The following is a 23,356-nucleotide window of genomic DNA, read 5'->3' as shown; positions in this document are numbered from 1 at the left end:
CAAAGGCTTGGAGTTTTAAGATACTTGGCTCAGGCTCCGAGATGTTTTCTCTAAGCAAATTAGTTGCTACCCAATAACCAGATTTGACCGTGTACATTCTGTTCTTCGTATAACTCCAGCAATATTCATCACGAGAAAAGTCTTGGCTTACGGCCAATGATGTTATCAGCTCAATATCCTCCCTTTGAACATATTGTTCTAGTTTCTCTGCATCCCAGCACCTCGGATTGCCCGTCATGAGCTCACTTACTGCCATCAATGGATGTACAACTGGAGCACAGGTTCTGGCCGGCCTAGATGGGATCGTTGGGATCCAAGGATCCTCCCATGCCCTGATCTCATTCCCAGAATGGACTTTCTGTCTGATACCCGTCAGTATCAATTCCTTGGCAGCCATGATACTCGTCCATCCATATGAGAGATTTGACGTTTTGTTTAGACGCAAAGGCGTACTACATCTGAAATATCTTCCCCTCAAGACTCTAGCCAGTAATGAATTCGGTAATTGTACTAGACGCCATAACTGCTTCCCAAGTAATGCTAGGTTGAATTCGTGGATGAGTCTGAATCCTATACCTCCTTCTTCTCTGGGTTTACATACTTTTTCCCATTTGACCCAGTGTATCCCCCTTTTCGGCGGGTTTGAACTCCACCAGAACTGTGCAATGGCACTAGCTAAGTTTTCGCAAGTCTCCAATGGTAGAAGCAGTGTAGACATCACATACGTGGGCAATGCCAGTAATATCGATTTTACGAGCACCTCTTTCCCACCTCTAGAGAGCATTCTTCCTGTCCAGCTGTTGACGCGAATCTGCAGGCGTTCCTTCAAGTAGGCAAAGAGCCTTACTTTTGATCCACTGATGTCCTCAGGGATGCCAAGATATGTTCCCATTCCACCCTCGTTTATGATCCCTGTTCTCCCTTTTATCTCGTCCTTCATATGGCCAGGTACCCTCTTACCAAAGAGTAAGGATGATTTGTCAAAGTTAATACACTGTCCAGAGGCTTTTCCATAAGTTGTTAGTGCTCTCATTACTTCATCACATTCACGGAGCTCCGCCTTACAGAAGAACAGGCTATCATCAGCAAAGAGAAGGTGGAAACCGAGGGGCTAGCGCGAGAAACACGCATCCCCGTTAACTTTCCTTGACTCTCTGCATGATTAAGAAGGCTAACGAGCGCTTCTGTGCATAAAATGAAGATGAAAGGAGACATAGGATCTCTTGTCTCAAACCCCTATGTGGGGTTATATTACCTCTTGGTTGACCATTGAATAGGACATGGTATTTCACCGATGATACACATCTCATTATCCATTCAATCCAGATATCAGCGAAACCCATCTTTTTCATCACCGCGTTTATGAAGTCCCATTCTAACCTATCATAAGCCTTGCTCATGTCCGTTTTTATAGCCATTCTCTTCTCCCTACTGCCAGGATTTGTACGCAGGGCATGAAACATTTCTTGTGCTATCAGTACATTATCGGTTATCTGTCTTCCAACAACAAAGGCTGACTGGGTTTCAGATATCCTATCCGGCAATATTTTCTTCATTTGTTGGCATAGGACCTTTGATATTATCTTGTAGCTAACATTACATAGACTAATTGGTCTGAAATGGGACATCTCATCAGGGTTCTCTTTCTTAGGAATCAGATATATATTTGCATCATTAAATCCATTGGCCATTTTTCCTTCAAATAGAAACTCATTAACCATACGGGTTAAGTCATACGGGTTAAGTCAGTCTTAACAACATCCCAAAATTTTTGATAGAACAGTGCAGTGAAACCATATGGTCCTGGAACCTTTTCTGGATGCATAGCAAAGAGTGCTGCTTTGACTTCAAATTCCGTAACGGCCGACGTAAGGTCAGTGTTTATCCGATCAGTAATGGACGTGCTCACATTCGCCAGAGCCTCTTCGATTAGCTCAGGATTAGAAGATGTAAACAACTCTCTGAAATAACTTGTTGCAACAACTCTCAGGATTAGTATTGTTAGCTTGTTATCCGGTGTTTGTTATATGTTTTTACTTTTGAACAAAACAAATTCTTTAAACTATGGTAGAATAGTTGCAAAAAAAAAAAAAACTATGGTAGAATAACTTTTTGAACGATAAATGACTTATACAAAATTGGTTTATTTATAGAAACATTTTTTTTTCTTTTTATTAATTGGATGTGGATGAAAGTCTTTATATGAGAATATATGAGACTTTAAAATAAAAAATCTTTATAGATAATATAATTGTTTAAATTAAAATTCTAATTAATTAAGCTTTTTTATTTTATTGTGCAAAGTTTAAGTAGCTAAAATAAATAAATAATATTTTGAGCAAATTAGCTCAATACCCTAAAATATTTTTAGTAACTTACATATAATTATCATTTAATTTTATAAATAATTCACAAGTTACAAATAGTAAAACATGACGAGTAATATGCAAATATGTCATTTTAGTAAATGATTAAAAATATAATTCTCTTAAATAGTATTTTTTTAGTTTTTTCACTAAAATAACACTTGAAAAGTAAAATGATCAAAATAGTTTTTTTTTTGTTTTAAATTTTTAATATTTTTTATTTTTTGAAATTTGAAACTCATATCCAAAACTCATCTCTTAATTCTAAACATATTGGATTAGGGGTTTCATAAAGTTTTGGGATTTTGCCAAATCTTCCCTTGTTGGATTTGATATTTATAAAAAGTTCTACAAATCCTCTCTTATTGGATGTAGCATTTATAAAAACTCTACTAAATCATCCCTTATTGGAAAATATGGATTTCATGAATGAGATTCATCAAAAGTGATTTTGGATTATCAAAAACCATCATTTACTCTTTAAATCCAATAGAAAAGAATACCATCTAAAGAGATGGAATTTAAGAAAAAACTATTGTTTCGTATTTTAGGTTCTAGTTTGGGGTTTTAGGTCTTGAAACACCACGGTCCGACATCATCCGCAAGTCACATCTCAAGAACCGCTTCCTCTTCTCCTTCCCTTGTCTCCTCGCTCCCATCTTCATCACCACCGTCAGCGATCTCGACTCTCCACCAGAAACCATGTCCTCTACCTCAACTTTCCCCATGGTCGAATGAAACTTTTTGGGACGATCTGTATCTGAAGAACAGATACTTGACTCTGCAATTCTCTAGAGGTGGCAACAACATCTTATGCGATGACTATTTTGATAACATGATTGTATTCTCTGAATAATGGTGGACTGGGATTAAAGAGGAAAACCTTGAAGAAGCCAGTCTTGATTTCACTAAAGAATTGTCTCAAGCAAAGCAGACTGAGTTTGATTTCCGAGTTGGTACAGGAGCAGCAACAACAGCAACATCAGCTTCGGTTAAGATGGTTGCGACTCCTGAAACTGGTAGCCAACCAATGGAGACAGAGACAGAGTCACATGAAGTATAAATGGAGGAGCTTTTGTCTGATGATGGAGAGTTTATGGATTACCGACAGAGAGAAGATGTGAACTTATGTTTGAACTCTCCAACCTATTGAAGAATGTTTATAAAAAAAATTCATCATACTAGCAAATTTCTCGTTACATGGCTATTTTCTTTTATATCATATAGTAATATTATTAATAAATTTCTAATATATATGTATTTTTAATATATGCCTAACAAACAGATTACATTTTTGTAGTTTAATGGTTAATATTAATATTACAATACTAAAAAAGATCTTACAATATCCTACCAAATTCTTCTTTGAAATCTCCATCAAAATCCTTGAATTTAACAAAACCCAACATCAAAATCTCTGAATTCAACAAAACCCTCTAAATCTTAAGATTTTGAAAACTTTTTCAAACTCCTAATTCAATAAGCCCCCTAAGTCCAGATTAGTTAACTCAAATGGTATAAATATATATTTTACTCTTTAATAATTTTTTTTGGTTCTTTTTTATTTTAGTATTATTTTGTGAAGATAAACTAAAAATGGGCTATTCAATGGAATTTCTCTAATTAAAATTATAACTCTTATTTTTAATAGCTAAACTAAATATCTAATTTGTAACCATCATTAGAACGGTAGGAAAGAATGAATAGAAATGATGATTAATGATTTTTTTTATTAAACTTATTGAAATACAAAATTATTCGACAATAAAAGAAATGAAAAAATGGAAAAGAAATTATTTTTGTTAAATGGTAATTCTTTAGAATATTAAGAAATGCATGGTAGTTCCTTTTCATTGGTTAGTCACAATTCATAGCAAGTATAAGTCCAGATTTCCATTACTCAAACCAGAGTTAGTCTTGTGCACACCCGAAACAGAGGCGTTGCCATATTGTGTGAGAGAGACAAATATAATTTGAGGCAAATAAAATGAAACTATAATCCAAAACTAAACTTACTGCAAAAAAAAAACGACATGCTCAATGACAAAGATGATAAGTTAGAGTCTTATATAGCAAAAACCAAATGTAAACGTACTGCAAAAAAAAACGACATGCACAATGACAAAGATGATAACTTAGAGTCTTATATAGCAAAAACCAAATGTCTAAGAGCACAGCTTGAGCTGGTTCAAGTCATCAAACAACATCGTCGAATGACAGAGGAGTTCTGGTGGCTAACAACTCGGTCTTCTTCTCCTCAGCTAGAGCCTCAAGCTCAGCACACTTTTGCTTCAGCTTCAGTAACTTCTCATCTATTACTTGGAGTGTGGCTAAACCAGACACCTCTTTCTCCTTCATATCTTTTACTTGGTCCAGCTTCTTCTCCAACCAATCAACACTAAACCCTGAATCTTTCACATAAGTCAGTGCGATGTCTGCTCCGACAAGATCTTCATTGGAGAGATCTTCAAGTGGTTGACACAGTGTCTCGATTAAGCTGAGAAGGGAATTCATGCAAGAATTCCTCAGAAGTTGGTTCTTTGCACAGAACCTTACTGCAATGTCTGGATGTCTCTCAAACAGACGCCTCACAGATGTTACCTGCAAGTGAAGACAAAGGAACAAAATGAACATGTGTCTTGTTAACAAGAATATGTATAAAGAATGATTACTTGTGAAGGCAAAACATGAAACCCATTGACATCCATGCTTTCAATTTTTGTTGAAGCTTCCTTGGAATCTTTATTTCCGACTGTATCCGGAATTAGCCCTTCAACTTTCATTCTCTCTTGTTCTTCATCATCATCTGTAACCGTACCTAATTGGTTCTTTCTCTCGGCTTTGTGCATCAACTGCATAGGAGTATGCGGAGAGGAAAAAAGTCCTTTTTGTTGCCTTCTTTCTAAGTCGGGAGCATTTCTACGCATTCCTCCCATAGGATCCACATGTTGCATCGGTGTAGACATAATCGGTTCCTGCATACGAGGATTTCTTAGAGCTACCGAGTTTCCTCCTTGACCTAACCGACCACTACGCCCTTGACGATCCATAATAATTACAGGGGTCGGATACGAGTCATGGTCATGATGAGACCAACCGATATTAGCAACAAACAAGGCACTAGCAAAATCAGGAGAAACGGCAAAGCCCTCAGGGAGGGCAGTAAACAGGTCTTGGAACTTAAGGAGGAAATCGAGGGAGTATTTCTTTTCCGTATTGCTGCGGCCGTGTCTGGCCGAACCTGGCTTTGCGTGAACACTTTCCAGCTTCGGTGTAGAAACAAGGGCTACATCTGAACTCTCAGGAGGCAGTGCTGAATCTTTCTTTTCTTCAGGCCCTTTGTAAGCATTATAAAGATCAGACGTTGTCCCCGCGGCATCTGATTTCTGAAGAATTTCCTTTATCCTTTTCTTTCCTCTGGTAGAAGTATTTCTTCTAAAGTTCGATTCAAATACAGGTTTATCCTTGGAAAGAGTTAAAGAAATCTAGGTAAATTATTTTTAAAAAAATACCAGGTAAATTAAAAAATAAGTTAAGGAAAGCCTTTTTCAGTTTTTTTTTTTGACAAAAAAATGCCTAAAAACAAAACACAGTACCATACGGTCCATACCTCAGTCACATTATGAGAGGATGATACCACCTTACACGACTCATTCACTATTTGCCCTCTTCCGATTTCAGTTGTTGCAACTGGAGCAGTCTCCACAGACGAATTTGATACACCGAAGACAGAGCAAGTTTTCGACTTCTGTAAAAAGCTCAACAAACCTCCTGCCTCCATTGTCCTTTTGTGACAGAGCAATGTTAACTACTACTCCCTGTGGCCTTTGCTTTAGGTGACTCAAGTTTTTCTCAAGTAGCAGCTTGCTTCGCTGTTACCTTCCCTTCCCACTTGCAGGTAGATCCTTTTTAGGTACCGAAGCTGGCATCTGTGTAATTTATGACAGAAACATTCAGTATTGCAGAAGAGGAACGAAAGAGTGCTAATATTGTGACCTTACAGAGACAGGCGAGGGAGTTATGCTATGAGAGGAAGACGGACCTGCAACAGAAGAAAATGAATGAATCTCTAGTAATATTCGGGAATGCAAACAGTCAAAGTCCCTCGCGACTTTTGTGATTCTCTCCTGTCTCAATCGGCCTCCTCCAATCACAAATACCTCTCCATCCTTACTTGGCATGCTGTGATTACAATAATGTGTGGTGGGAGAGGAACCAAAGGCTCCACCGACTAAAGTTGATCTTGTAATCATTTTGCTACTATCATTTTAATTTTTTTTGTAATCATTTTGCTACTATCAACTTTACTAATGCAGCCCTAAGTAATAAAATCCATTAAGAATGCACAAATCAGTTCAAAAAAAAAAAGTCCCTCGCGACTTGATAATATTCCCTGCCAGTAATAAAAAAAAAGTTAGGGTCGGCTCGCTTCCCCATTTGAATAATCCATTTGAATGGAAATGAGATTGTTGTTTGAATGACTTTTAAAATTAGGGTATATCTCATTTGGATGGTCCATTTGTATGACTTCTAAAATTTTAGGTTTAATGTTAGAGTTCATTTGAATCGACCAAATTGGACAATTTGAATAGAGATGGTCCATTCAAAATATCATAACGTCTATTATACCCATTATATAATTTACAAGTTACAAACTTAAAATAATATCATTTTATTATTTACGAAAAAATGACAAAATCGCAAAAACACGTTTTCCCACCAAAACCGCAAAAACGCGATTTTCCTCCAAAACCGCAAAAACGCGATTTCCGCCAAAATCGCAAAAGCGCGATTTTCCGCCAAAATCGCAAAACGCGATTTCCCGCAAAAATCGTAAAACATTATTTCCCGCCAAAACTGTAAAAACACGTTTTCCCGCAAAAACCGCAAAAACGCGATTTTCCGCCAAAACAACAAAACGCGATTTTCCGCTAAAATTGCAAAAACGTGATTTCTTGCCGAAACTGCAAAAACGTATGTTCCCGCCAAAACCGCAAAAACCGCAAAAACGTGATTTTCCGCCGAAACCGTAAAAACGTGTTTCTCGCCAAAACCACAAAAATGTATTTTTCCGCCAAAATCGCAAAAAACATGGTTTCCCGCCAAAACTGCAAAAACACGTTTAAAATAATTCTGTTCTAAATATAATAGATTAAATAATTAAAATTAATATAGTTGAAATTAATGTCAAATATGGGGTTAAATCAAAACAAGAATATTTTGGTAATTTGTTTAGATAATTTATTTAGATGAGTTATTTGGATGGACAAACAAATGTAAGATTCATTTAAATGATTCATTTAGATGAATCACTTGGATGAACAAACAAACATCAAATAAAATCTGAATGAATCATGTGAATGGACTATACAAATAGATCATTTGAATGGATATAAACAGATGGTGAAACGAACAGCCCCTTAATCAATGGCATGACTAGTGAGTAGTGACTTAAGTCTACGTGGAGCCGCCTCTACTCAACTGCAAGCAACTTTTCGAGGGCCACGTCCAAATAAGTTACTTTATTTTAGAGCATCTCTAACCCCACTCTATTTTTCAGTCTAAAATAGAGTTTAGAGTAAAAAATGCTCCAATGGTACTCTATTTCTCACTCTATAATAAAGTGAAAATAGGTTTACTCCAAATGTAGAGTACTATTGGAACAAACTCCATCTCTATTATAGAATCACTCTATTTTAGAGTAAAAAATAGAGTGAACCCTTGGAAATGCTCTTAGCATCAACAACCGGGTGCTCTAAATAGAGTTTAGAGTAAAAAATCTCCAATGTACTCTATTTCTCACTCTATAATAGAGTGAAAAATAGGTTTACTCCAAATGTAGAGTACCATTGGAGCAAAGTCCATCTCTATTATAGAATCACTCTATTTTAGAGTAAAAAATAGAGTGAACCATTGGAGATGTTCTTAGCATTAGAAGAAATGTTTTTAGGTTCTCAAAAAAATTGGAGAAACTGATGACACTGCAACGGTCTTGCAGCCTCCAAAGCTTAAATCCTAGAGATACAATTCAATTTTAGAATGTTGTAAAATACTCATTTTTTTTCAAGTTAATTTAACTACTTCGTTTCACTTGACGAAAGACTAGTGACACTATGAACTTGAGAATTGTTCCTAGACATCAAAAGAAAAAAGAAAGATTCATCTACAATTCTACAAGAATCCTCCCAAATCAGCAAACAACATCACTGAACGAGAGAGGAGCTCTTGCGGCCAACGCCTCAGCCTTTTCCATCTGCAACTGAGTCTCAAGATCCAAGAACATTAGCTTCAGTTTCTGCAACTGTTCCTCCATTGATAGCAGCCGTGCCCCAATACTCTGTTCTTTCTTCTTCTTTTCAGAAACCTCATTCAACTTTGTCTTCAGCCAATCCAGTTTAAAGCCGATATCAATCAGATCAGCCAGCGTGTCATCAGCATTACTCAGATCATCCTCTGAGAGCTTTTCTGGTGACTGGCACAGAAGCTGGATGAGGCTAAGGAGTTCATTCATGTACGCTCTTTTGATCTGTCTGTTCTTAGGACGGAAGCCTAATGCTATGTCCGGGTGTCTTCTGAATATATGTCTCACTGATTCTACCTGCTTAGCCATAAACAACATTAAACTATGTTGGGAGCAAGATTGTGAGAGTAAAACCTAAAAGGTAAAAATGAAATAAACCAGAACATGCACCATCCAGAATTATTTTCTAAAGAAAGGTTGAGATTGGGACATATGATATATAGAACATACTGTCACGTCAGTTTCAGATTAGAGCTTCTCTATAATAATAATAGAAAAAAAGATGAATCCCGTTATTACCTGAGAAGAAAAAACGTCAAACCCATTGACATCCATTGTTTCCTTAGCAGCCTCAGTAACCGATGTATCAGTGATAACACCATTTTCCACTGTCTGAGAGGCATCCCCCAAGGGCTTCACTTGGTCTAGAGAGGTTCTGTTTATAACACCACTGTCATTGAAAACAAAAGATGAAGAAGCCTCATCACCGACATCTTCTTTAGGTGCATCATCATTGGAAACTTCAGTCTCTGCTGCCACACTGTTACTCTTTAAACCATGATTTCCTACTGTGTGAGAAGCCTCTTCCAAAGCACTGGATTGGTTCGAAAGACTTATGTCCACACCTCCATCATCTGACAAAGGAGATGAAGCATCATCACCATAGACATCCTTTTTAGACGAAACACTACCCTCACCTGTAACCTCGTCAAAAAGACCATCATCATCATCATCATTATCAGAACCCTCTTCAGATGAGCCATCATCATCTAAATTCGTAACCTCAGTTTCTTCACAAGAAGCACCCCTCTGAGATTTTCCGACAGATTCATCATCCGCTTGGCAGCTAAGAGGTTCAGTAATCTTCTTGACAGTTTCCTCTGGTACTACAACAACAGAGGCAGGAAGTACATGTAGTTCAGCGAGGATAATGATTTTGTTATTCACCAGAAATCCTTCACTCTTCTCATGAAGTTTGGTAAGGGGCACAAACGTATCACAACCACAACCCTCAATCTCGTCACTGAAGAATTGTTGCGTTCCTGCCACCAAAACAGAAGCACGGAAAAAAAGACTTGTCTCATTCTCTGCATTGCATAAAATTGTACTCTACAGTCTAGAGATAAAAGAGATCCTAATCTAACTAGATGGAGCAAAAAGCGAGGGCATGAGCTTACTCATTACTAAGTTGGATTTGCCAAAAGCCTTAGTGACGAGAGTGAGGCTAAAATTGACGTCTCTTGCCCATCCAGGTGGCAGAGACTCAGAGTCTGCAAACTCCAGAAACAAGGCCAAGTGACCATCATTCTTATCTCCCTTCCGGTAAGCAGCAAGGCGCCTGTACAGAAAAACAAAACCCACCTCAAAATCTAATCCCAACCAAACACACAAAATAGTTAGTAAAATCGTGTCTCTCTCTCTCTGTTACCAATTGACCCCGGCGACGACGAAGGAGCGAGAGTAGCATCTCTCTTCTTGTAAAGATGAGAACTTCTTCAAAACCCAACTGAATCTCTTCTCCATTTGCTCCTCCCCCATTAACACCCGATGAGAAGTCATCGCCGGAGAACGGATCGAAAAACCGAGAATCACACACTCCCGTGAGAAACTTAGTGCGTAGGGATTCAGTCAGGGTTTAAGAAAAGAGAATAATTTTAAGAACCCTAGCCAGAAAGAGAATGTCCTTAACGCCACTGACTGTAGCTGTCCCGCTACTTCACAGCTCTACTGATAGAGAGCCAACTGTCTCGGTCACCACTAGGCCTGCCGGTTCGGTTCGTTCCTTTATTTCGGTTCAAATAGTTAAACTTTTGGTCAGTTTGGTTCGTCAGAATTTTACCGAGTTTAATTGGTACTTTGCCTTGCCGCACATATGCCGAAGGACAAGGCAAGAACGCTTGTATTAAGTCGCACAAATATTACCACTTCATGTCATGCCATCAAAACACAGTAGTTTTGTCTTAAAGAGTTTCAATTATAATGACCAAAAAATAGTGGCTTTTAACTTCTTAACACCTTTTGTGGGCTTTAAATCAATGACATGGCCCGCCCAGACTATTAAACCAATCTATTCGAAATATCAAAACTACTAAACCATTCAATTCACATCTATGTTATTAAAAGGGAAGCAGTCTTGAAAAGTCGACTTATACAAGTTGTTTTAGACCTTTTCATTTTTTTAGTCCAACCTATTACATATAACAAAATCTTATAACTAACATATTTTATAACAACTTAATAAGATTCTCCTTCATTTAAATAAAGCCTATTACTATTATTAACTTTAAATGTTACTATAATCTAAACTGTTGACTTCTAACATTTTAAATATGTGCGTAAGAAATATTTGTATAAACCTCTGTTTCTATTACTAATGTTTATATAATTTTTTTGTATCGAATAAATGGTATGGAATTAATTTAAAACAACATTGTACCTCATCTATATTATTAAAAGGGAAATCACTACCAAAAAAATTACTTAAAAAAATTGTTGAATTCTTTCACTAACTAATTATTTTTCGTCCAACTTTTGAAAAATTTATTTGCGGATGCAGGTTATGAGTTTTTTTATCCGGGCTTAGTATGAATTGGTGGATTTTGGATCGCGGCTACCCGTCGACCCGCAAATTATTTAAAAAATAAAAATTTAAAAATAATAATTTAAAATTTAAATCATGTATAAATTTTTATTATAAATATACTTTTATAGTAATTAAATTAAATAATGATTTTTAAAATATGTATACAACCTACGGATAACCACAAAATTAAGCGGAGCAGATGAATGTACAATATTATTTGTTTGCAGGTTGTGCGGATCATATTTTTATTTTTTAACCAAAACAAAGTTGAAAATCCGCGGGTTGGTGGGTCAGCGGGGCGAGTTCGACCCGCAACTCAGCCTTAACTGTGCGTATACCGGATTAATTTTTAAATTATAATATATTTTGATCTAAATTTATACGCAAATATGATTAGAAAAATACAAATATAATCAGAAAGAAAAAATAAATATAAAAATTAAATTTAAAATAAAAGAATATACCCGTCCTTTTAAGGGCGGGTCAAAATCTAGTTATTTATTAATACATGTATAATAATTTAAAAATTATTATGAGAACTGAAAAATAGTTGATTTTTTTTATTTTTTGAATAAATACGATATCAGTAATATATATTTCATTAATTTGTCATTATAAATACATATAACTATATAATAATAGATATTATATATATATAATATTCAAACTAATGATTTTCGTAAAAATAATAAAAATATGATAAATAACTAATATTGAAAAATGACAAATAAGCAAAATTATTTGTCAATAATAGTATAGACTGACTAAAGTTCTGAATTGATTATATATGCAGTTTATAAAATTCTGCTATTGGATATATATATATATATATATATATATATATATATATATATATATATCTAATACAATAAAGTTGGGAAATCTGCCTCCTTAGGCTATCCACGACATATTTGTGAAGGAGGGCAAATGGTGACACCTGTCGCAACCACACTGGTCGAAACGCTGAGTCATCCGTGTATTTCACGCATTCCTTTTTGTTGGGCGCGTCGCTTTCTCGCCACGCCTGGCCATTCTGAATTCGACCTCACTCCTGCCATTTATTTGTTTTGGGCTTTCTCCTCTTGATTTCAAAATGAATCCACTTTAAAACCCAAACGATATAGCAACTGTAACCAGTCTACGTGGCATTAGGTTTTCTCTTCCCTTCTTCCTCTTCCGGCAGAGACCTCACCGACGATATTCCAGAGAAAGTAGACGCCTTTAATTCGTTCTTTATTTTGAGTTTACCCTTAATTAATCCACTCCGCTCACTTAAAGATTTCTATCTACCTCTTCGTTTCCACTGTAACCGCCTGGAGCTCCAGCTATTAATATCGGACCTTCCTAGCATGCACAGTCCAAATCAAACGATATCCAGAAACATACAATTTCCTAGCAGCAACAGATTCCGGTGGCAAATTCATACACTCTCCTTGCCGATTTGAGAGCCGGCCGATGGTGAGAGACAAAGAATATCAAAACTGATTCCTTTGTTAGCATATCATATGTAAGTTTTTCCATCTCCTATTAATCAGCGATTAGTTTATACTGATTCTGATTCTGCAGAAATATTCTGGTCCTCCAATTGGCGCAGACAATTGTAGTATGCTTTATGCGTATAGTCTGAAACTAAGAAACTGCGACGGTGCTTCTTCGGTTAATGGGATTTTATGATACTGATTCACTTATTAGATGGAGCTAGAGATTTACAACAAAATTATTGATTCCATAGCTTTTGGCTATTTCTGCCCCGTTCAACTACCTAAGTTATTTATGCATACAAGTGCTCTGATGGATTGAGATTTATTACAGGAAAAATGAGGAATTTAATTACATGACACGGCATACAAATAAGGCATTATTGAAGTGGGGACAATGTGAGTAATGTGTGCTTCTCATATGCTTGACTTTAAGTAGTAAAATTTTGTGGATCTCTTGAAGACTGATTATTTATGCAACCATGTGCTTTTGAATTCTCAGAGTTCATTTTATCGCAAGAACTAAAGTGAGTTTATGTGCAGCATTGCAAGCTACACGATGAAGCGAAAAGCAAGCCCTTTGAATAGGAGATGCGCATGATATGTGAGGAGTCAAATGGGAGGACGAATGGTGGTTAAAGAAATGATGTGCTAAAGTTCCCGTAAACCTTAAAATTGATATTATAGCCAAGGTATCTCACTTTCTTTTATTATTATTATATGAGGCTGCTATTGTTATCGTATTGTCTGATTGTTGTTTGAAATCAGTTGTGTACAATGTTTAGTTAGTCTAGACTGCATTGATTTTGTCCAAATTATACTGATTCTCATTATGATTTTGTCGTATGTTTTTTTAATATATTTATTCTGGGCTTGCTATTACGCGAAAGGGAAATGGTTCTCGACAGTCATGATCCTTTGTATTCGTTATTTCATTGCAAACAATGGATTGCTTCACTGTGTGTGTGCAGGTTGATGCAACATACTTACTTGGCTATAATATAGCAACCTCGAGATTGCTCTATGGAAGAATTTGAGGTTTCCAAGTTCTTGAGATGTTAAAACCCATTATGTATTACAATCCATGTAGCAATATTAGCAGCCAAGTGGTCTCTTCAAGTCCTTAGTAACAATGCATGGCTCTTAGCTCGCAAATGCCCTCAAGATGTAGAAAAAGACTAGCCTTTTTTTATGGGAAGAGAACAGTTCGAGTCTGTGATGTGTACGATCATGGAAGGCAAAGAGAGGGTCGATGACTTTCGATCGTGCCTCTCTGCACGTGTCGCTCCACATTAATTTTGTTTTGTATGGTTTGCATCATGTGAAATGGGCCATGTGTTGTGTCTGAATATCTATTGAGCTCTTAGGTTCTTTTGCTTAAAGATCCAGATGTTAATAGGGTTTCTGCTATTTTGATATTGGAAATACCAAGCAGAAAACAAACGTACCCTTTCAGATCCCACAACTACCGAGCGATTGCTTTGTAACGGCTGCATATTGCTTTGTAACATTAGTAAAGACAATCTCTGTCAAGCACAAAATCCAACAGCGGCGTCCACTCTTCTTGGGGATTTGAAACCTGACTTTAGATCTTGGTAATTTTGACTATGTTCTTTTACTATTTCCCGTTTGTTGGATTCGGAATCACCAATATCAATAACACATGAAAGTGACACCTAACATAAAGATAAAATAATAATAAAAGTGCGATTGGATCCCATATTTAAAAGTTCTGGCTCCAATAAACCACCGTAATGATCGAGAGAAGAGATGAACTCATAAGAGAACTAAAAGGCTTATAGAGCTTCTTAGTTAAAGAAGGCTAACTTTTATGATGGTGATGGTACAGTTGGTTTGGTTCTTGGTTGTTCCAATGAGAGACTCAAAGAATGGCATGATGTTTTTGATATACACAATTTAGCTATGTAATCTCTAAAAATTCTTCAATCCAAAATATAATAAAAATATATGTTTTATGCATGGATAATATCTAAATCATAAAATAAGAAAACATGATGTTCAACAACAAAAAAGCAGAATATATAAACAAAACTCAAATAATAATAAAAAAACTTCATTACATACATCTAAATTCAGATTAGTCTAAAAAATAAAATTCCAAATGTCAGTTCTTCTATACACTAAACACATGGTACTTGAGAATATAAGTATGTTCCCTAAATAGAACATCAACTTTACTTTATGTCTAAATTCCAACTAAATTAATTTCGTTATATATGATTATCGATTTTATTCTAATTTTACAAAATAAATTAGTCACAGCCACTTATGCTAATCTACTTTGAACTAAACAATTTCAAAAACAAAGTAACACACTATGATTGCTAACCACTATCGATTGGATCAGAAAAATATCATGTTTGTTCAACAGATTTTCATTTTGACATTTTAGAACATATTTTTAACTAAGACCATAAAATAAATTTTAAATTCATGTAAAAATAAAATATACGAACCCGGCGCGTAGCGCCGGAATACCACTAGTATATATATATATCAGTGTCTTTAAAACTAAAATTGTGTTGGAATGTAATTGAAAAGTGAAAAATACGTGTAAATGTATATTTCTCTGGTCCAGTAAAAAGTCTATAAATTAATAATATTATTGTTTTGATATTTTATGAATTTATAAAGTTAATAACTCGTAGAAAAATTCATTTTTTTAGATTTACACATTTTTATGTATAAATTTGAAAAATACTAATTTTTATGGTATATGTACTCACCAAAATTTATTGATACAAATTTTATATTGTTTTATTCGATTATTTGGAGTATACCGTAAATATAAATACATTTTAAGTGTAAAATGAAAAAATAAATAACGTCAATATATTTAGAAATATTTTAAAATAAAAGATATATTTCACTATAAATGGAAAATAAACTATGATAGATGTTGCTTATATATATATATATATATATATATTTTTTTTTTAAAGTCATTTAGAAAATTATTATCTTTATTTTTCAAATTTATTATCCTATTATTTTATCAAATTTATTATCCTATTAAAACCATATATTTACATTACAAATTTTAAAAATTTATTATTTATTATTTTATCAAATTATTTCATATTTTACATTAACCTAATTTGATTAACCGGTAAAATTTATTAATATATGGAGTTTCTATTGTACATAAAATCTATACTATTAAAGTACAAGCACATTTGGATTTTTACTCTTTTTACCCCTACTAAAGAACATTTCATTTGTATTTATTAAGGGTATTCTGGACGTTTTACGCCAGTTTCTTCTTAATTATTTTTTGGTTTGTCATTAATCACCGGTTTCCTAATTTAATTTCGGTCTATGATTATTTCTCTGTTTGATACTGCATCAATTATCTATATTATTAAAGTATAAGCACATTTGGATTTTTACTCTTTTTACCACTACTAAGGAGCCTTTCCTTTGTATTCATTAAGGGTATTCTGGACGTTTTACGCCAGTTTCTTCTTAATTATTTTTTGGTTTGTCATTAATCACCGGTTTCCTAATTTAATTTCGGTCTGCGATTATTTCTCTGTTTGATATTGTATCGATTATTTCCATGTTTGATACTGTCATTAACCACCGGTTTTCTAATTCTAAAATTATTAATTTTGACAACAATCATTATCATTTAAAACGATTTTGAAAAATATAAATATATTTTAAACAAATTTCCAACTTATGATCACCGAATTTGTCTTATCATTAGAAAAAAATCACAATATTAAAAATACCGGGTTACCAACCGGTAATTCGTTCAACCGCAGGTCCGAGTCGGGTTTCAAAACACTGATCAAAACTATAAAACTGTTATATTGATTTATATTTAAAATATCTAATTCAAAATCAAAAACCTAAAAATACATGTACAATATAGTTTTAACCGAACATAAACCCGGATATAAAACACATATATGAGACGGGTTATATAAATGCATATACAAGACGGATTATATAAATGTGATTATATAAAAATTTTACCAAACATAAACCCGCGCTTTGAAAGCGCGGGTCAAAATCTAGTAGGCTCTTAATATAAAACACAAACCGTGGAAACACCAAATATTGATTTTTTTCTTACACCAAATGGAGTAAAGAGGCATGCTACGAACGTGCAACTGCAACCTTTTTTTGTACGTAAACAAAAAAAGGTACAGATATAAGCCAAAAGCAATAATATCCAAAGCAAATGTTCTATCCGACTGTATCCGGAATTGGCCCTTCAACATTCATTCTCCCTTGCCATTTGTTCTTTCTCAGATCGATGGCATTAATTAACATGAACCTGACCCTAGAAGACAATTCTTGTTTGCATGATAGCATTTTCATCCTCTTAAAATATGCATCCATATGGATCTTAGCTTTTCGATGATCGATCTTCACTCCTATCGTACTCATTAGTTCACACAGAGCTTCTATGTTTTCTTCATGTGGATCCACCTGATCATACCCAAGCAACTTCTGGATGCATGCGTGCGTGATTTTCTCAGTCAATATCCTTTTCTTGTATAACTCACCAATAAGTCTAGTATTACAGAGCATTTTCCTCCGAGCCTTGAGTCTTTTCTCTTCCCTTTCCTCCTCAGTTTGTCCTTCTTCAGCAACTCTACTGGCTTCCTCCTCTTGTTTCTCTCCTCTCTCAAATTCCTCGTGACATTTATTGACAAGCAATCTTTTGAAAGTAATCTTTTCACCATCCTCACTGAACTCAGGTAACGCCTCAGACAGATGAAAACATAAATCCGCATACATCTCAACGAAGGTAGGCTCCATCAAGGCTTTGTCAAATATCTGCGAAACTACACCAACAAGCGTAGCAGCTTTGTCGATGTTGACACTTTTAAATTGCTCCAACAGTTTCTCAAAGTTTTGCGGGGTCAACTTGTTCAAGATGCCCTTAAATTTCCTTTGTTTTGCTTCTTCTGTAACCGTACCTAATTGGTTCTTTCTCTCGGCTTTGTGCATCACCTGCATAGGAGGAGTATGCGGAGACGCACCCACACCCACTTGGCCCAACTGAGGATGAATCTGAGCACCCATAGGAGTTGCAAAACCATGTCCCTGAGCCTGATGCATCGGATGTGATGGGAGGCCTTGAAAAAACACCTGCTTCTGGATCTGAGGTGAATTTCCCATAGATAATGCCATTGGAATCTGAAACGAGGTTGGAGCCACATTGGGAGGCTGCATTGGCATATTGGGGCCACCTAAATGCATAGTTGATGGACTGTTCCCCTCTTTCTTCATCAGCTGATTATCTGCAGCCTTATTCCGTAAATCCTTTTTAGGTACCCAAGCTTTCACCTGCAAACAATGTGTAATTTATGAGAGAAAGTTCAATTAAAAAAGTGGAACAGAGTCTCCAAATTAGTTGAGACTAAAAAAAAAAAACAGTGCATCAGGCTATTCAACATCATAATATATAAACATGCGGAATAACGAGTCAACAAAAATACTTAGTGTGGACCTGTGCACGCTTCTGCTTATCCATATTCGGAGGTGCTGAAATCTAGGAAACCAATGGGGCATATGATTAGGTGTAGCTGGGACAGATCAAACAAAAGAAAAATAAGGAAGGAACAGAGAAAGATACCTTCATTAAGTCAGGACCAAGTGACGCAAATCGGAAAGCAGATGCTTTAAAAGGATCTCCAGGGGCTGTAAAAAACATATATTTATAGATTGATGTACAGAAGAATCCAGTAACGCTCTACACACGCAAAACATAGTGATCCCACCTTCAGCTGTGGGAGACTGCGAAGTTGGAGCCTTTGGAATAGCTCCACTAGATGAATTGGCCGGTACACCAGAGGCTACTACAACTAACAGTATATATTTTTTTTTTTTTTAAAGGGTGAGCTAACCAAAAGGAGCAGTGTTGAAAAACACCTTTCCGTGATCAAAAATCATACCTTGAGAGCGAGACTGTACATAGGGACCACTGTGCTTGTTAGGAACTGGATGACTCACAGGTGGTGGATTCACCCTAGTCTGATGCCGTCTTTGAGGCTTCTTTAAACTTCCATAAAAAAAAAAAATACCCAAAAAGGTTGGTAGAAACTTTCTAATGTCATCAGGAGAATCCTCGAGCCTCCAAAATTGTAAAGACATTGATCGAATACCTTCGATTAGAGGACAAGGAAAAATCAACGTCGGTCACAGCTCCGGTTCCAACGTAAGCAGTGGGGGAAGATTGGTGAGGTTGTTGCTGCTGCTGATGGTAGCCGGTAGATCGCCCAGTTCTCCGGTATTGACTATCGCTTCTGTCGGGTCTTGACTGATTGTAGGACATCTGAGACCGAGTAACACGTTAAGAAAGAATGATAGGTATCCCAGTCTAGAGCTCACCAGAGAATTCGAGTGTTAGTTAGAGAAGAAAAGGTCACCTTATGAGTTGAAATCTGATAAGCTACCAGGGAATTCGTTCAGAAGCAGCTAGCTCAAAGTAAAGTCACTCAAGCATCGTCAAAGGAAGAAGAAAATAGTTCAGAGGGACCCACCCCTTTTACTTTTAATTTCGAATTACTTTGTTTCAAAAGCAAAAAGAAAAAAAAATGCAAATAAATGATATGTCCTCAACCGTAATATACCAAATTACTAATCACATGTTTCGAGAAATCACATAAAACCCCTCATAATTCAATTTACTAACATTTTAAACCTTTAAATTTTTTTTACTTTCATGTTTGGGATCAGACCATGAGGGTAAGCGATCTGATCAATCAGGAATCTAAAGACTGGAATGTCGAACTACTAGAGAGCTATGGCGATCCCAATGATATACCATATATAAAGAGTCTGGTCATAAACTCAGCTCATCGTTGGAATATTTTCTGCTGGAACTATAACAAATTCATCTACAAGTCTACAAGAATCCTCGCAGAATCAGTAAACAACATCGTTGAAGGAGGAGGAGCTCTTGCGGCCAATGCCTCTGCCTTTTCCATCTGCAGCTGAGTTTCAAGATCCAAGAACATTAGCTTCAGCTTCAGCAACTCTTCCTCCATTGTTTTCAGCCGTGTGCCACTACTCTGTTCTTTCTTCTTCTTTTCAGAAACCTCATTCATCTTTGTCTTCAGCCAGTCTAATCTAAAACCGACATCAATCAGATCAGCAAGTGTGTCATCATCATTGCTCAGATCATCCTCGGAGAGCTTCTCTGGTGACTGGCACAGCATCTCGATGAGGCTAAGGAGTTCATTCATGTAAGCTCTTCTGATCTGTTGGTTCTTTGGACGAAAGTCTGATGTTATGTCCGGGTGTCTTTTGAATATATAGCTCACCGACTCCACCTGCTAGCCATAAACAACGTAAAAGAGAGGCTTTACCATGAAAATAAGAGATTGGGACACATGATATATAGAACATGTTCTTACCTGAGAAGAAAAAACCTGAAACCCATTGACATCCTTCGTTTCCTTTACTGGTTGGATCTCCTTGAACACATTATTACAAGTCTCAGTAACAGATACCACATTGTTTAAACCCCTACCACCACCACCATTTTCTACTGTTTGAGATGCATCCTTCAAGGACTTCACTTGGTGTAGAGAACTTCCGTTTCTAGCACTATCATCGGAAACAAGAGATGTAGCCTCATCATCGACATCTTCTTTAGGTGTGTTTTCACCGTTGGAAACCTCAGTCTCAGCTGCCAAACCGTTACAGCTTACAACATGGTTTCCCACTAAAGGAGACACGTCCTCCAACGCATTTGATTGGCTTAAAGGACCATCATCATCATCATCATCATCATCATCATAATTATCAGCCAGATTGTCTTTGGATGCATCACCATCCTCTGAGGCTTCTTCAGACGTGTCATCACCATTATTTGAAACATGAGAGGAAGCACCATCATCATCAAGATCATCTGTGGCTTCTTTAGACGTGTTATCATCATCATCTGAACCCTAGTCAGCTCCATCATCTCATCATCATCATCAGCACCTGTCAGCACTTCAGATGCAGCATCACCAACACGTAAATTCTCTTTAGATACATTCTCAGTTTTTTGCACCACTTGGCATGAAGAGGTTCCTTTGGTACAAGAATAGCTGGGAAAACATGTATCTCAGCGAGGACAATGAGTCTATAATTCACCATAATCTTTCACTTGTGTTGAATAGTTTGGAAAGGGGGCAAGAAGTCTTCAAAACCATGAATGTTATTCTTTGCATCGAAACAGCATTGCGCTCCTCTCATGTCCAAGAAACTGTCTCATCAAAGCGTGATCAAATTACTTGAACTAGGACAAAAAACTTTACCAGCAAACACAGAGATTATATCTACTACAGAACTTGAAATTGAAATAACAAGTAATCAATCACCTAATGTTTTGTTAGTATAACGCCAACCCTTGTTCACGAGAGTGAAGCTAAACTTCACGTCTCTTCTCCATCCTGGAGGCAAAGATTCAGGCTCAAGTTCCAGAGACAAGCACAAGTAGTCTCCTTTAGGACAAGCAGAGAGGTACCTTGTACAAAACAAACTCTTTATCTAAAATCAAAATCAAATCCCAAACCCAAAACAAAACAAGAGTTAAAAAGGTTACCAGTTGCAGCCGGCGAGGGAGTAGGGGCGAGAGTAGCACGTGTTGCCTAGACAATAAGTGAACTTCTTCTCCATTTGCTGCTCTTCCATTCCCATTCACAACGATATCAGAATCTGAAATGGGAGGGTTTATGGTTTTAAAGAAAGAGGCATTGCTAGGGACGGATAACCCGAGACAAACTTAACTAAACCATAATTAGATTAATCTAATTCATTTTGAAATCATCGGGATTTAACTAAATCCGAGGAGCTTGAAGTTGTCTGTTTTTTCTTTGGTAAAACTTGAAGTTGTCTGTTTATTAGCTTCAACACAAAATCAGAAAAAATATAGGGTGATTCCTCTAAAGTTGAAAATCACACCAAAAGACTCGTCAGAATAAAAAGATGATTCCTCTAAAGTTGAGAGAACAAGAGAGAATTTTGTCTTTCTAAAGAGAGGAATAGTTTTAAACCTAGACTTCCTTTTTAGTCATTTTTGGTGTAAGATTTTTATTTCAAATTGCCATTTAAAATAGTTCTTGTTTTTTAGAGAGAGAATAACGAATAGAAATCATTTATTAATAACTTATGAAATAATGTGATATTTTGTTTGTAGTTTAATCTTTTATTATATATCTCTATTTATAATTTTATCTTTTAGTGTAATATTTTATTACTTAATATTTCTGTAATATTTTTATATGTGTGTTAGTTATTTATAAAAGTTTTATGGATTTACATTAATTATGATTAATACAAGGACTATAGAGTAAAATACGAATAGTTTTGAAGTTAAGTTTGAAGTTTTTCTTTTGGAGAAAAACACCTTAAAACTTCAATTATACAGTTTTTGCAAACTCTAAAATAGAGAGTCTTTTGGAGATATTCTAAAGAGAGTAACAGTTTTAATCCTAGACTTCCTTTTTTAGTCCTTTTTGATGTAAGATTTTTATTTCAAATTGCCATTTAAAATAGTTATTGTTTTTTAGAGAGAGAATAACGAATATAAATCATTTATTAATCATAGAAAAACTAAACATTCAAAAAACAACTTTTTTAACAACTCACTTTAAAAAACAGCTGAAACAAATAATTTTTATAAATGAGAAATTCTCTTGGATAGCACTAAAAATATTCGTCACACATATAACAAAGAAAAAATGATCAAAATGTTTCATTAAATAGGTTAATTTGCATTTATACCCACAAGATTAAGTAATCTAAATTTTAGGGTTTAGAGTTAAGAGGTGTGGTTAATGTGTTAAAGTTTTATAAAATAAAGAATAAATGCTAAATATTTGAAAACAAAAGTTTTTAAAATAGTTTCAAAAAGTTTTAATGAAGCAACATCCAAAGCGTATTACAAACTTTGAATGGTTATATCGTCCAAGGGGGAGTGTTATAAATCATATGGTGGATGACCATAACCAGTCCAAACCGCCCATCTGTTTATGTTATAATCGGCTAGCTTTTTCCATTTGTCTAGTTGTGGTGGTTTTTTTTTTTTTTTGGGATTATGGTTTTGTCCCATTAGGTTTTCCTGAAAAAGTTTTAATGAGGCAACACAGACATCTAAAGCTTATTACAAGCTCTGAATGGTTATGTCGTCCAAGGGGAGTGTTATAAATCATATGGTGGACGATCATAACCAGCCCAAACCGGCCCATCTGTTTATATTATAATCGGCTAGCTTTTTCCATTTACCTAGTTGTGGCAGTTTTTCTTTTCACTTTGGAATTATGTTTATGTATTATTTCCATATTTCTATGACGGTGTAAATTCCCTATATAAGGAGACTTTATGTTTATGAGTAAAAATACAATTATTATTTTTTTAGTTTACAACATAGTAGAGT

General features: G+C 35.5%; 4 protein-coding genes and 1 long non-coding RNA gene across 10 annotated transcripts in view; 1 reads left to right on the top strand and 4 right to left on the bottom strand.

Moving 5' to 3' along the window:
- LOC108817009 (eukaryotic translation initiation factor 4G) overlaps nt 1–19,513 on the bottom strand; it is a 32,752-nt gene extending 13,239 nt beyond the window's left edge. The window contains exons 1-7 of one of the 4 annotated variants that reach the window (XM_018589587.2): nt 19,356–19,513; nt 19,092–19,261; nt 18,882–18,988; nt 18,708–18,791; nt 18,563–18,627; nt 18,437–18,478; nt 18,224–18,273 (exon numbers count right to left, since the gene is read on the bottom strand). In XM_018589587.2, the coding sequence (XP_018445089.2) occupies nt 18,224–18,273; nt 18,437–18,478; nt 18,563–18,627; nt 18,708–18,791; nt 18,882–18,988; nt 19,092–19,261 (518 nt within the window). In that variant the 5' untranslated portion in view covers nt 19,356–19,513. Of the gene's footprint in view, nt 1–18,223; nt 18,274–18,436; nt 18,479–18,562; nt 18,628–18,707; nt 18,792–18,881; nt 18,993–19,091; nt 19,262–19,355 lie in introns of all 4 variants that reach the window. The other 3 variants (XM_056990336.1, XM_056990334.1, XM_056990335.1) reach the window with 3 other exon arrangements.
- LOC108817012 (eukaryotic translation initiation factor 4G) lies at nt 4,415–6,599 on the bottom strand. 3 transcript variants are annotated; one of them, XM_018589592.2, is made up of 4 exons: nt 6,363–6,599; nt 5,977–6,295; nt 5,039–5,830; nt 4,415–4,967 (listed from the first exon to the last, which is right to left on the bottom strand). In XM_018589592.2, exons 2-4 carry the CDS (start codon nt 6,145–6,147, stop codon nt 4,563–4,565), a joined length of 1,368 nt encoding a protein of 455 aa, XP_018445094.1. In that variant the 5' UTR covers nt 6,148–6,295; nt 6,363–6,599; the 3' UTR covers nt 4,415–4,562. The 3 variants fall into 3 exon arrangements, with proteins under 3 accessions (XP_018445094.1, XP_018445093.1, XP_018445095.1); XM_018589591.2 differs by having other exon boundaries at nt 6,368–6,599; XM_018589593.2 differs by having other exon boundaries at nt 6,409–6,599.
- LOC108817011 (MATH domain and coiled-coil domain-containing protein At3g58270) lies at nt 8,399–10,691 on the bottom strand. Its single transcript, XM_018589590.2, has 4 exons — nt 10,316–10,691; nt 10,065–10,225; nt 9,187–9,929; nt 8,399–8,964 (listed from the first exon to the last, which is right to left on the bottom strand). Exons 1-4 carry the CDS (start codon nt 10,444–10,446, stop codon nt 8,557–8,559), a joined length of 1,443 nt encoding a protein of 480 aa, XP_018445092.1. The 5' UTR covers nt 10,447–10,691; the 3' UTR covers nt 8,399–8,556.
- On the top strand, nt 12,581–14,397 carry LOC108817015 (uncharacterized). The gene is made up of 4 exons (XR_008936477.1): nt 12,581–12,977; nt 13,283–13,347; nt 13,492–13,640; nt 13,920–14,397. It is a non-coding gene; the product is annotated as an uncharacterized LOC108817015 (long non-coding RNA).
- Nucleotides 19,514–19,826: 313 nt separating the features above from the next.
- Nucleotides 19,827–21,612, bottom strand: LOC108815557 (MATH domain and coiled-coil domain-containing protein At3g58440-like). The gene is made up of 5 exons (XM_056991388.1): nt 21,524–21,612; nt 21,327–21,445; nt 21,213–21,217; nt 20,346–20,882; nt 19,827–20,261 (listed from the first exon to the last, which is right to left on the bottom strand). The coding sequence occupies exons 1-5, from the start codon at nt 21,610–21,612 to the stop codon at nt 19,827–19,829; spliced, it is 1,185 nt and encodes a 394-aa protein (XP_056847368.1).
- Nucleotides 21,613–23,356: the final 1,744 nt, after the last annotated feature.

Source organism: Raphanus sativus, chromosome 7, assembly GCF_000801105.2.
Source record: "Raphanus sativus cultivar WK10039 chromosome 7, ASM80110v3, whole genome shotgun sequence".
Classification (NCBI taxonomy): Eukaryota; Viridiplantae; Streptophyta; class Magnoliopsida; order Brassicales; family Brassicaceae; genus Raphanus; species Raphanus sativus.
Note: the sequence above shows the minus strand (reverse complement) of the source record. Positions and strands in the feature narration are given on the sequence as shown.

Excerpts from the sequence above, each read along its gene's own strand:
- LOC108817012 (XM_018589592.2), bottom strand. The coding sequence starts at position 6,147 with ATGGAGGCAGGAGGTTTGTTGAGCTTTTTACAGAAGTCGAAAACTTGC. Across the intron at positions 5,831-5,976 it reads CCTCTCATAATGTGACTGAG|GATAAACCTGTATTTGAATC; the intron begins GTATGGACCGTA and ends ACTCTTTCCAAG. Across the intron at positions 4,968-5,038 it reads TTCATGTTTTGCCTTCACAA|GTAACATCTGTGAGGCGTCT; the intron begins GTAATCATTCTT and ends CTTCACTTGCAG.
- LOC108817011 (XM_018589590.2), bottom strand. The coding sequence starts at position 10,446 with ATGACTTCTCATCGGGTGTTAATGGGGGAGGAGCAAATGGAGAAGAGA. Across the intron at positions 9,930-10,064 it reads CAAATCCAACTTAGTAATGA|GAACGCAACAATTCTTCAGT; the intron begins GTAAGCTCATGC and ends TTTTGGTGGCAG. Across the intron at positions 8,965-9,186 it reads TTGACGTTTTTTCTTCTCAG|GTAGAATCAGTGAGACATAT; the intron begins GTAATAACGGGA and ends ATGGCTAAGCAG.
- LOC108815557 (XM_056991388.1), bottom strand. The coding sequence starts at position 21,612 with ATGGAAGAGCAGCAAATGGAGAAGAAGTTCACTTATTGTCTAGGCAAC. Across the intron at positions 21,446-21,523 it reads TCCCTCGCCGGCTGCAACTG|GTACCTCTCTGCTTGTCCTA; the intron begins GTAACCTTTTTA and ends GTTTTGTACAAG. Across the intron at positions 20,262-20,345 it reads TTCAGGTTTTTTCTTCTCAG|GTGGAGTCGGTGAGCTATAT; the intron begins GTAAGAACATGT and ends TATGGCTAGCAG.